The sequence below is a fragment of the Mobula birostris genome, chromosome 10 (assembly GCF_030028105.1).
Source record: "Mobula birostris isolate sMobBir1 chromosome 10, sMobBir1.hap1, whole genome shotgun sequence".
NCBI lineage: Eukaryota > Metazoa > Chordata > Chondrichthyes > Myliobatiformes > Myliobatidae > Mobula > Mobula birostris.
This window is the reverse complement of record NC_092379.1, coordinates 17,122,184-17,134,575: the sequence shown is the minus strand read 5'-3', so window position 1 is coordinate 17,134,575 and position 12,392 is coordinate 17,122,184. Positions and strand designations below refer to the sequence as shown.

The window sequence follows — 12,392 nt, the reverse complement described above, 5'->3', positions numbered from 1 at the left end:
AGGGAATGGCGATTCAAGAATTTGGCTCTGACGCTGCCATGGGGAATCGCAATTAATTCACTTAAGTGGGGGGGGGGGGTAATGACGTCATCTAAAGAAGCGACGTTGCGATGACGCCACTTAACAGGGAATCCCGCGGTGACGCACTCAAGTATCTCCGGCATTCTGTGTGTGTGTGTTGCTCCGATTTCCAGTATCTCCGGATTTTCTCGTGTTTGTGACACACTTAATGGGGCGGCGGCCCTTAAAGGGTGTGGGGGAAGAGAGGGGGTAGAGATTAGAAGGCGTTTCGAGGGGTGGCGAGGAGCTGGGGCGGTGGATGGAGATTAGATTGGGGAGGACTGGTTGACTGCGGTTAAAAAGAAGCCGGACCCGACCTCCTCCGTCACCGTTTTATTTCAGGGTGGCAGATCGCGGGTGGCGGAAGGATCTGGTGGGGGAAAGAGGGGGTGTAGGTGAGGGGCTGAGATTGAAAGCAGGTTGGGGAGAATGGGCCTGAGGGTAGGAGGAACGCGAGTGAGGGTGAGGGTGAGGGTTGTTAATAAGAATCCGGACCCTCTTGCTCTTGCTCCGCCACCAGTTTTATTTTCGCCGGTGTTGTCGTTAGCGGCCAGAGGCCCGAACTGTCGCTGCCCGCGCACGTTTACTGCAAATATACAAAACCACCAGTGAGCGGACGGGCTGAGTAGCCGCGGTCCACGCTTATATCATTTACATCTGATTTACATATATTTACATACAGAGAGCACAGCCAATCACGGCCAGCCAGACACCCAAAGAATGGTGGGGTAGATTTGGAGGAATAGAACCGGGAAGTTGGGAGGACTGAGTGGATCCAGGCGGCATTGTTTGGGAGGAAGGAGGAACTTCCTGGCACAGTGCAGCATGGTGGGATTGGACTGGGTGGTGGATCTTGGAGGACTGAGCTCCTTTGCCCTGTCCCCTCCTCTTCAGACGCCGTCTGGCCACCTGCGCCCGCTGACACAGCGACGGTGAGCTGTCTCGTCCCTGGAACCAAGTCCATCTGAGGCACACTGGGTTCCTGCAACAGATCCCCGCAGTTCGTTCAATAAACCTCACAACCACAGGATAGAGATCCCTCAGTAGAATATCCTGCGTGGGCAATCCCTCAGCGGGGTAGTCCATGTGGGGATCTCTCCCACAGTGCAGAGACCCCACAGAGGCAAGATCCCTCAATGCACAGATCTGTCAGCGGCGTGAGCCTGCATCTCCTCCCTCCCCTCACCCATTCCGTGACGCAATGATCCCTTCTCCCTTACCTCCCTGCAGTACTCCCTCCCTCCTTCCCTCCATTCCCCCTCCGCGTCCTCAGGCACCTCCGCCCCTCCGATGTGATGTTCCCACGTACCCTGCTTCTGTCTTCCTACTGGTCCACTCCCTGTATCTGCTCCGCCGTCTCTGTTGACAGAAGAGAGATCTGGTCATGGGAAAGCCAGGAACAATTCACGCAGAGGGCCCGGAATCCCGCCCTTTAAAGTTTACTGACTGCCAGGGAGACACTGGAGACCCCACAACCCGTCCCCTTCCCACCCCCCGGGCGGAAGATCCTTTATGCGAGGCCGTGCCCGGTGATAAATTCATTCGATTTTGTACACAGATCTCCCAGCTTCTGCGGGCTGGAGGGGACATGCACATAGAGTGCGTGAGGCTGCAGTGGCCCGTCCGCATGTCTGCGGGGACCGCTCCTGGACGTCCCACTCTCTTCACATTTGGTCGTCCAGGACTGAGGGGTGCAAAGGAGCTGGTCCAGGGACCGGCAAAGAGAGATATCCGTGGCCCTGGTGGGCTCCGCCCGAGCAGAATGCTTCACAATTTTCCGGAAGTACGTGGAGAAGGAGCTCACGGTGACCGTGGGTACCATGGAGCTGCTCCGGGACCGTTGTCAAGGAAAGGGAAATTTTTACTTTAGTTTGTCGTAGTCACCGTTCACCTTTCTGTTCGGTGCAAAGAAAACATGTCTGCCCACCCTGCTAGTCCCTTCTCCAGAGATACCCTGGCCCAGAGTAACCCCGGAAGCGAGGTCGGCAGAACCCGCCACTGCTCCCTGCCTGAACCCGTGAATGGTGAATGGTCACCTCGGCCAGGCCGCAGGAGCAAACGGATCTGGTGACTCCGGCCGGACCGAACACAACCCCCACCCCCCGCCCGCAGCGGGTGACCGAGAACCAGGACCGTGGGGCTGAGAAGTGTCACGGCCGCGGTCGCTGGACAGCTCTGGTCGGAGTTCAGAGTTCAAATCCAGCGTCCTCTACAAGGGGTCTGCACGTCCTCCCTGCAGAAATGTGTGGGTTTCCTCCGGGTGCTGCGGTTTCCTCCCACAGTCTAAAGATGTCCCGGTTAGCAGGTTAATCAATCACTGTAAATTATCCCAGGATTAGATTAGGGTTAATCGGGCCTGCCGGGCGGCGCGGCTCGAAGGTCCTACTTCTTACACTGTAACTGTAACGCTAAAAAAATTAATTCAAATGCCGCCAGAAGCTAATCAGCCCCTCAAACGCTCAAAGAGGCTGCAACTTCTTGCACTCTGTGCACAGACAATCCCCTGTTTCCTCCTGGCCACTGAAATGGCATGGGGAGAACTCTCTGCGTAAAGAGACCCCCGGTGATTGCGGACGGATAAAACTGAACCATCACGCTGTGGCTAGACAGGCAGACAGGAGCAAGGAAGTGTACGGTGTGCAGGAGCATCTCCAAGGGCCGACCCCGGGCCCGGTGCATGGACGCAGCCACGCCAGTGTCTGCCTCCTGCGAGGCCCCAGAAGGTTCAGCAGGTCATCGAGATTTGCGCTAGCATTTTGTGGGTCGCTCAGGATTTCCAGCTTCTGCAGAATCCCTCGTGTTTAAAGCTTCTACAGACGTCTGGTGGGGAGCATTCTGACTGATATAGAGGCTCCCAGGCACAGGATCGCGGTAGCGGTGGGGGAGCTACAGAGACCAGTAGAGTTAGACTGTTCCACTGCAAATCGGGCATGGTGGGTAACTCCGAAAGGGGACTCATACTGTCTGGGACCGGCTCTGGAGAGAGTCAGTGTGGATTAGACCACAAACACAGGAGGTCAGATTTACTGCCGTCCTAGCCTGAAAGCACCCAATCTCAGGCCTGGTTAGTACTCGGATGGGAGACCACCTGGGGATATCGGGTACAACGGGCTTTGGAGTTGGACTGCGCCCATTCAGTGAGCGGGATTCATTAGAAAGGGCAAAGGAAAAGAAAGCAGGGGAAAGTGGAGCGGCCATTGTGTGAGTGGGTCAGTGATGGAGTGGCTTTGGCTCATCAAGCCTGGGGAAAGGAAGTAGCTGGTAAGTTTCTTTTTCTTCTTTATTCTCCATTCCTCGTCTTGTTAGGGCACAGTTAGTGGGGTGAGATTGTGTCTTGTTAGGGCACAGTTAGTGGGGTGAGATTGTGTCTTGTTAGGGCACAGTTAGTGGGATGAGGGTGGCTCCAGGGGCAGAGATGTGGGGATTCTGGGAAGCCTACCAGCAGAGTCACAGTGACTGGGTCTCTGGCACTGAGTCTGGCGCTATGGCTCAGAAGGCAAGAAAAGTGGACAACAATGGTGATAGGAGGAATAGAGACAAGATTCTGTGAGACACCCGGATGGTGTGTGTTGCCTCCCAGGTGCCAAGGACAGGGATGTCTCAGATCGGGTCCATGGCATTCTACAGGAGGAGGGGGAGCAGCCAGAAGTTTTGGTACGTGTTGGCACCAATGACACAGGTAGGAAAAGCAAGGAGGTCCCAAGGAGGGATTTTAGGGAGCTAGGCAGTAAGCAGAAAAGCAGCACCTCTGTGGTAGTAACCTCTCGATTGCTGCCCATGCCACGCGTCAGTGAGAGTAAGAATAGGACGATTTGACAGGTGAATGCCCGGCTGAGGAACTGGGGCAGGGGCAGGGGTTCAGACTTCTGGGGAAGGTATGACCTGCATGTACAAAAGGGACGGGTTGTGCCGGAACCCAAGGCGGGCAGGTTTGCTAGAGCTGTTCGGGGTGGCTTAAACTAATTTGGCAGGGGATGGGAACTGAAGCGATAGTGCTGAGATCTGAGTCATTGGTTTGCAAACAGAGGCAGTCTGTAGTAACACCACTAACAACGAGAGGCTGATGATGGGGGTAAATTACAGTCAACAGGATGAGTTGGAACATAAAGGAAGGACAGAATCAGAAAGGGTGATGAATACAGGACAGAAGGTTTGTATTTGAATGCGTGCAATATATGGAATAAGGTAGAGGAACTGGTAGCACGGTTACAGATTGGCAGGTGTGATGTTGTAGGCATCACTGAATCATAGCTGAAAGAAAATTATAGTTGAGAGCTTAATGTCCAAGGATACACATTGTATTGAAAGGACGGGCAGGAAGGCAGAAGGGGCGGTGTTGCTCTGTTGGTAAAAAAATGAAATGAAATCATTAGAAAGAGGTGACATAGGGTCAGGAGGTGTTGAATCGTTATGGGTAGAGCTAAGGAACTACAAGGCTAAAAATACCCTGATGGGAGTTGTATAGACCCCCAAACAGTAGTAAGGATGTGGTCTACAAATTACCATGGGAGACAGAAAGGGCATGTCAGAAGGGCAATGTTATGATAGTAATGTTATGAGTCCTATTGAAGGGTCTCGGCCCAAAACATCGACTGTACCTCTTCCTAGAGATGCTGCCTGGCCTGCTGCGTTCACCAGCAACTTTGATGTGTGTTGCTTGAAATTCCAGCATCTGCAGATTTCCTCGTGTTTATGATAGTAATGTTGGGGGGTGGATTTCAATATACAGGTAGATTGGAAAAATCAGGTTGGTGCTGGATCCTGAGAGGGGAATTTGTAGAATGCCTGTGAGATGTTTTTTTAGAGCAACTTGTGGCTGACCCCCACTGGAGGATTAACTATTGTGGATTGGGTGTTGAGCAACAAACCAGAAATGATCAGAGAGCTTAAGGTAAAGCCTACATGGTAGGCTTATTCAGAAAGTTAGAAGGCATGGGATCCGGGGAAGTTTGGCCAGGTGGATTCAGAATTGGCTTGCCTGCAGAAGGCAGAGGGTGGTGGTGGAGGGAGTACATTCAGATTGGAGGATTGTGACTAGTGGTGTCCCACAAGGATCTGTTCTGGGACCTCTACTTTTTGTGATTTTTATTAACGACCTGGATGTGGGGGTAGAAGGGTGGGTTGGCAAGTTTGCAGACGACACAAAGGTTGGTGGTGTTGTAGATAGTGTAGAGGATTGTCAAAGTTGCAGAAAGACATTGATAGGATGCAGAAGTGGGCTGAGAAGTGGCAGATGGAGTTCAACCCGGAGAAGTGTGAGGTGGTACACTTTGGAAGGACAAACTCCAAGGCAGAGTACAAAGTAAATGGCAGGATACTTGGTAGTGTGGAGGTGCAGAGGGATCTGGGTTACATGTCCACAGATCCCTGAAAGTTGCCTCACAGGTGGATAGGGTAGTTAAGAAAGCTTATGGGGTGTTAGCTTTCCTAAGTCGAGGGATAGAGTTTAAGAGTCGCGATGTAATGATGCAGCTCTATAAAACTCTGGTTAGGCCACACTTGGAGTACTGTGTCCAGTTCCGGTCACCTCACTATAGGAAGGATGTGGAAGCATTGGAAAGGGTACAGAGGAGATTTACCAGGATGCTGCCTGGTTTAGAAAGTATGCATTATGATCAGAGATTAAGGGAGCTAGGGCTTTACTCTTTGGAGAGAAGGAGGATGACAGGAGACATGATAGAGGTGTACAAGATACTAAGAGGAATAGATAGAGTGGATAGCCAGCACCTCTTCCCCAGGGCACCACTGCTCAATACAAGAGGACATGGCTTTAAGGTAAGGGGTGGGAAGTTCAAGGGGGATATTAGAGGAAGGTTTTTTTACTCAGAGTGGTTGGTGCGTGGAATGCACTGCCTGAGTCAGTGGTGGAGGCAGATACACTAGTGAAGTTTAAGAGACTACTAGACAGGTATATGGAGGAATCTAAGGTGGGGGCTTATATGGGAGGCAGGGTTTGAGGGTCGGCACAACATTGTGGGCCGAAGGGCCTGTACTGTGCTGTACTATTCTATGTTCTATAAAGGAACCCTTAGGGGAAAGTAATCATGATATGATCGAATTCACCCTGCAATTTAAAAAGGAGAAGCTAGTCAGATTCATCAGTGGAGTAAGGGGAAGAGGCAGATAGAGTAAAGTGTTGGGATGTGTATGGTCATGCACTTTGGTCGCAGAAATAAAAGCATAGACTATCTTCTAAATGGAGAGAAAATTTAAAAATCTGAGGTGCAAAGGGCCTTGGGAGTCCTTGTGCAGGATTGCATTAAATTGGAGGTTGAGTTGGTGGTGAGGAAGGCAAATGCAATGTTTTCCTTCATTTGGAGAGGCCTAAAATATAAAAGCAAGGATGTAATGTTGAGTATTTGAAAGGCACTGGTGAGGTCTCATTTTGAGATGGGTGAGCAGTTTTGGGCACATTTTCAAAGGAAGGATGTGCTGACATTGAAAAGGATTCAAAGGAGATTCACACAAATGATTCCGGGATTGAAAGGCTTCTCATGTGAGGACTGTTTGATGGCTCCGGAGTTCAGGAGAATGAGAGAGGAATCTCATTGAGAGCTATCGAATGGTGAAAGGCCTTGGTACAGTGGACGTGGAGAGGATGTTTCCTATGGTGGGGGAGTCCAAGACCAGAGGGCACAACCTCAGAATGGAGATGGGGAGGAATTTCTTTAGCCAGAGAGTGGTGAATCTGCCAAATTCTTTGCCACAGGCAGCTGTGGAGACCAAGTCCTTATGTATATTTAAGGTACAGGTTGGTCAGGGCATGAAGGGATACGGGGAGCAGGCAGGAGATGGGGGTTGGGAGGGAAATGGTCAGCCAAGATAAAATGGCAGACTCGATGGGCCAAATGGCCTAATTCTGCTCCTGTATCTTATGGTCTAAAATGCTGCAGAAAGACAGCAGGTCGGGCAGTGTCTATGGAGGGGGAAGAAACAGTCGACGTTTCAGGCTGAAACCCTTCGTCACGACTGGAAAGGAAAGGGGCAGAAATCGAAATAAGAAAGTGAGGGGACGGGAAAGAGTACAAGCCGGCAGGTGATAGGTGAGGGGGAAGGAGGAGGGTAGGTTGGGGAGGGAGGGGAAGCTGGGAGAGGGGTAAAGGGTTGAAGAAGGAGAAATCTGATGGAAGGGGGCAGTGGACCGTGGAAGAACGGGAAGGAGGAGGGGAACCAGAGGGAGGCGATGGGCATCTGTGGAGAAGAGAAGGGGTAAGAGGGGAGCCAGAATAGGGAATGAAGAGAGCGGGGGGGGGCAAAATTACCAGAAATGAGAGAAATCAACACTCATGCCATCGGTTGGAGGCTCCCCAGAATGAGGGGTTTGTTGTGTATTCAATATTTCAGTAGCATTTGAGTAATCTTGTGTATATGTTGTTTGATTAAGCATTCTTGTTTATTTAAATAATTCGTTATGGGCTATATGTATAAATATGACATCAACTACCACGTGATATGTGTGGGCCTGGCTTGAAGTTATCTTACAATTTGATCTGCATTTTGGACGCTCGTATCTGCCTTTTGAATTAGTTTGATGTTTTGAAGTTACAAGATATAACCGTGTTTTTACTGCAGCCTGAGTTTTGGCCTCGTCATGCTGGGAGAGGAGGCTATGGACCCACACATCAGTATGGGAATGGGAAGGCAAGTTGAAACGGTGGGGTGGGCCATGAGGAGATCCTGCCTTTTGCGGTGGTCGGAGCAATGGGACCCCCCACCCCCACCCCCGGCTCATCCACACTCGTTCACCCCATTACTGATACACTGTGTGTACCTTCTACAGAATGCACAACTCACTCAGCCTGGTCAGAAAGTTCTCCTCTACCCGCTCGAAGGACAAGGGCAGCAGAGGCCTGTGGAACAACACCCCCCACCCCCCCCCTCGGTGACCTCCGAGGCACAGACTTGGAAATGTGTTATCTGTTCCTTCATCGTACCAGCCGGCTCCCTGGCACTCCCTCCCTGGCTCCACCCACACTCCAGTTCAAGAAGACAGCTCATACCCGCCTTCCACAGCGACTGGCAGCAGTTTATAAAGTCATCAGAGGTGTAGACTGGAGAGAGACTGTCTGCTTTTCCCAGGGGGGAGCTGTCTATCACCAGGCCCTCTGTTGGATGTTGCATCCTAGCTGTGTGGATACACACGCCTGGGCAGTACGATATGGAGAGTGAGCTGTTGCCCGTGTAGCAAGCTCCCCCTCTCCACGCATCTGATGAATCTAAAGGCAGAGACCGATACGGTTTGGCACCAGCGGCATTGCGGGAGTTGCCAGTCGGCGTTGAACTCAACGTGGGACTGCCTCAGGGACCCCAGCTCCAGACTTTTCCCTCGGGGTTCACTCCCGAAGCCTTCCCCGTGGGTGGGTACAGCCGCAAGGCAGCGGAGGTTTAAGATCAGAGTTTTCCTTCTCCTAGATGAGCTGCCAACCACGGCTGACGAGCCCCGTCTGCCCGAAGCGACTGGTTTTAAGGCGCCAGTAACCCGACTTCGACCCTTCTCCTGTCAGTAAAAATGGTTCGGCCGGGCTTAGTAGTTAAGACAGGCGTGAAGGCCGGGAGCTGGTCTTGGTTGTCAGAGGCTATTTGAGGTGCCCGCCGTTGGGAGCATTTAATAGGCAGTGGGAGCTTGTCCCCGTTACCACTCCCCACTCCGGTTATAACAACCTGAACAACCAGCACCAGAGAGCATCCACTGAAGACGAGAGTGGCTAAGTTCAAAGGCGGTGCGTGGGGCGAGTTTGGTTCACACAGAGAGTGGTGGTGCCTGGAATGCTCTGCCGGGGGTGGTGCTGGGGGCAGGTACAATCGGGGCATTCAAGAGGGTCATGAGGAGGCTCCCTCTCCTCGCCTCCCCCCCTCAGAATCTCAGCAGCCCTACTTCATTAGGAGCTCGAGGAGGTTTGGCTTGTCATCAAAGACTCTGGCAAATTTCTACAGGGGAGCCACGAACATCATTCTGACCGGTTGTATCACCGTCTGGTGTGGAGACTCCAAAGCACAAGATCACTAAAGACCTTAAGATATCGGAGCAGAGTTTGGCCATTCGTCCATCCAGTCATGGCTGATTTATTTTCCCCCTCAACCCCATGCTCCTGTAAACATTGACGCTCTTACTAATCAAGCACCAATCGGCCTCTGCTCTGAGCACTGGCTATCCGATAACTCGGCCTCCGCAGCCACTTGTGGCAATGAATTCCACAGACTCACCTCCCTCTCGGAGGTTTCTCCCCCCACACAGAGAGTGGCGGGAGTTGGGGTGCTGGCGGAGTTAGATGTTAGTCGGTGCTCGGAACAAACAGACAAGGATCGCGTACAGAAGGGATTTTGTTTAATTTGGTATCCGGTTTGGCACAGATAACACGAGCTGAAGGGCCTATTCCTGTGACGTACGGCTCTGCCTACCATCGTTAAGCAGAGGGCACTGGTGAGACCTCATTTGGCACACTGTGTGCAGTTTTGGGCCCCCTATCTTAGAAAAGATATACTGATGTTGGAGAGAGTTCAGAGAAGATTCACAAGGATGATTCCTGGAATGCAGGGGCTAACATATGAGGAGCATTTGTCGGCTTTTGGACTGTATTCATTAGAGTATAGAAGAATGAGAGGGGAATCATAGAAACGTTTCGAATGTTGAAATGGTTGGACAGAGTAGATGTGGAAAGGTTGTTTCCCTTGGTGGGTGAGTCCAGGACAAGAGGCCGTAGTCTTAGAATTAGAGGGTACCCAGTTAAAACAGAGATGAGGAGAAATTTTTTTAGCCAGACGGTCGTGGATTTGTGGAATTCGTTGCCACACGGCCACAGCTGTGGAGGCCCGATCATTGAGGGTGTTCAAGGAGGAGATTGACAGGTATCTAATTAGTCAGGGTATCAAGGGATATGGGGAAAAAGCCGGAAATTGGAACTAGATGGGTGAATAGTTTAGCTCATGGGGGAGCTGCGGAGCAGACTCGATGGGCCGAATGGCCTACTTCTGCTCCTTTGTCTGATGATCTTGTGCATGGGGACCACCACTCCCAGTGCTGTACTGGTCTGCCCACCGTCGTTAAGCAGAGGTGTGGGGACCACCACTCCCTGGAAGCTCCCCTCCGGGCCTGGACAGTCAGGTCTGCAGGGGGGCCCCCAACGTGCGCAGCCCGGCTCCCAGGAAAGGCAGCACGTCCAGGGAGTGATTCCGGCTGGGCCGGGGGGCGGGGGGGGGTGTAGGGGTGGCCCCCTCCACAGGGAGGAGTGATGCCCTCCATCGGGAGGCCCAGTGACACGGCAGACATCCAGTACCTCAAACCAACCTTCCCAGGAAACGTTCATCACCTTGACCCACCAACACCACAAAGACCACCGGCCTCCTGTCCCTCCCCTTTCGGTCAGAAAGCACCCCGAGTCTCCCCAACAGGGTGGCTGTCTCCCCATTCGATGGTCGGAAGCAGGAGCAGAGGGAGGGAGGGAGGCTGTTACTCCGGGTGGAGGCTCGTGGCCTGTGGTGCTCCCCAGGGCCCTGTGAGGGGACCATTCCTTCTTGTGTGTGTGAAAATCATGTCTCACGGATCAGAATGGAGTTTTCAAAGAAGTGCTGTAGATGTTACCTTGTCTGAACAGCATATTGGTTTGAGTTTTCTTCCTGAGGGATAAAGCCCACAAGTAGTTGGAAAGACAGGGGTCGGTCAGGGAGACAGGGGTCCGTCAGGGAGAGTCAACCCAACGCTGTGAGTTAGAGGTCACAGGTCATGGATCTGACTGAGGAGTTTTGACGAAGTGACTAAGAGGATCGATGAGGGCAGGGTGGTAGACGTGGTCTACATAGACCTCACAGTAAAGCCTTTGCTGAGGTCCCACATGGCCGGCTGCTCTGAAAGGTTCAGTCACAGGGGAGCCCGACAACTGGACACACAACGGGCTCGATGGAAGGAATCAGAGGGAGAGGGTGGGAGGTTGTTTCTCGGACTGGAGACCCCGTGACTAGCGGTGTTCCCCAGGGTTCAGGGCTGGGCCCATTGCTGTTTGTCATCTGTACGAGCAGGTACAAGGCAGGGTTAGTAAGTTTGTCATCTGTACGAGCAGGTACAAGGCAGGGTTAGTAAGTTTGTTATCCGTACGAGCAGCTACAAGGCAGGGTTAGTAAGTTTGTTATCTGTACGAGCAGGTACAAGGCAGGGTTAGTAAGTTTGTTATCTGTACGAGCAGGTACAAGGCAGGGTTAGTAAGTTTGTCATCTGTACGAGCAGGTACAAGGCAGGGTTAGTAAGTTTGTTATCTGTACGAGCAGGTACAAGGCAGGGTTAGTAAGTTTGTCATCTGTACGAGCAGGTACAAGGCAGGGTTAGTAAGTTTGTTATCTGTACGAGCAGGTACAAGGCAGGGTTAGTAAGTTTGCGGACGACACAATGGGTGCTGTCGTTGACAGTGAAGGTGGTTATCAGGATTTACAGAGGGACGTTGATCAGTTGTGTCAGTGGCCGGGGAATGGCAAATGGAGTACAAGGTGTTGCACTTTGGGCAGACAGATGGGGGCAGGACTTTCACAGTGAACGGCAGGGACCAGGGGAGTGTTGTAGAACAGAGGACCCAGGGGTATAGGTACATGGCTCCCTGAAAGTGGAGTCACAGGTAGACAGGGGGTGACAGTGCTGGCCTACATCGGTCAGGGCACTGAGTACTGGAGTTGGGACGACATGTTGACATGTTGGGGTTGTACTAGACGTTGGTGAGGCCGCACTTGGGAGTATTGTGTTCAGTTTTGGTCGCCCTGCTGCAGGAAAAATGCCATTAAGCTGGAGAGAGAGCAGAGGAGATTTTCAAGGATGTTGCCAGGACTCAGGGGTCTGGGCTGTGGAGAGTGATCTTGCACGGGGGTCTTAAACCACGAGGGGCACGGACTGGACGAATGCGCAGTGTTTTATCCCCCGGGGAGGGGTGTCTGGGGGGGAAACACCACACTCACCAGCAGGAGCACTTGTGTCCGCAGGGAGGGTCCGGGTGGGGAGCAGCGGCTTTCTCCGGAGGGGGGGCTTCTGTGGCCGAAGTACACTATCCGTCCCTGGGGCAGGAAAAGGGACAGAGTTGAGGGGGGGTGGGCAGAGGGAGAGACCCTTCCCCCTTCTCCTCTCCTAACCACCTCTCCTCCCCATCCTCTCTCCTTCTTTCAGTCCCCTCAACACCTCCTTCTTCCACCCTTCTCTCTCCCCTTCCCTTCTTTCATACATCCTTTCCTTCTTCCCACCTCCGTCACCCTCCTCCACTCCCCTATCTATCCTATGCTACCCACTCACCTCTTCCCTCCTCTTCTCTCATCCCTCACCTCCTCCTTCCCTCCCCCTTTCCCAATCCCTGACCATCCCT

At 52.5% G+C, this 12,392-nt stretch overlaps 1 protein-coding gene across 3 annotated transcripts in view; it reads right to left on the bottom strand.

Moving 5' to 3' along the window:
* Nucleotides 1-572: 572 nt before the first annotated feature.
* LOC140203852 (uncharacterized) overlaps nucleotides 573-12,392 on the bottom strand; it is a 39,820-nt gene continuing 28,000 nt past the window's right edge. For all 3 annotated transcript variants that reach the window (XM_072269991.1, XM_072269993.1, XM_072269992.1), the window contains 3 exons: nucleotides 11,995-12,090; nucleotides 1,370-1,419; nucleotides 573-1,042 (listed from right to left, as the gene is read on the bottom strand). In XM_072269991.1, the coding sequence (XP_072126092.1) occupies nucleotides 1,385-1,419; nucleotides 11,995-12,090 (131 nt within the window). In that variant the 3' untranslated portion in view covers nucleotides 573-1,042; nucleotides 1,370-1,384. The remainder of the gene's footprint in view (nucleotides 1,043-1,369; nucleotides 1,420-11,994; nucleotides 12,091-12,392) is intronic.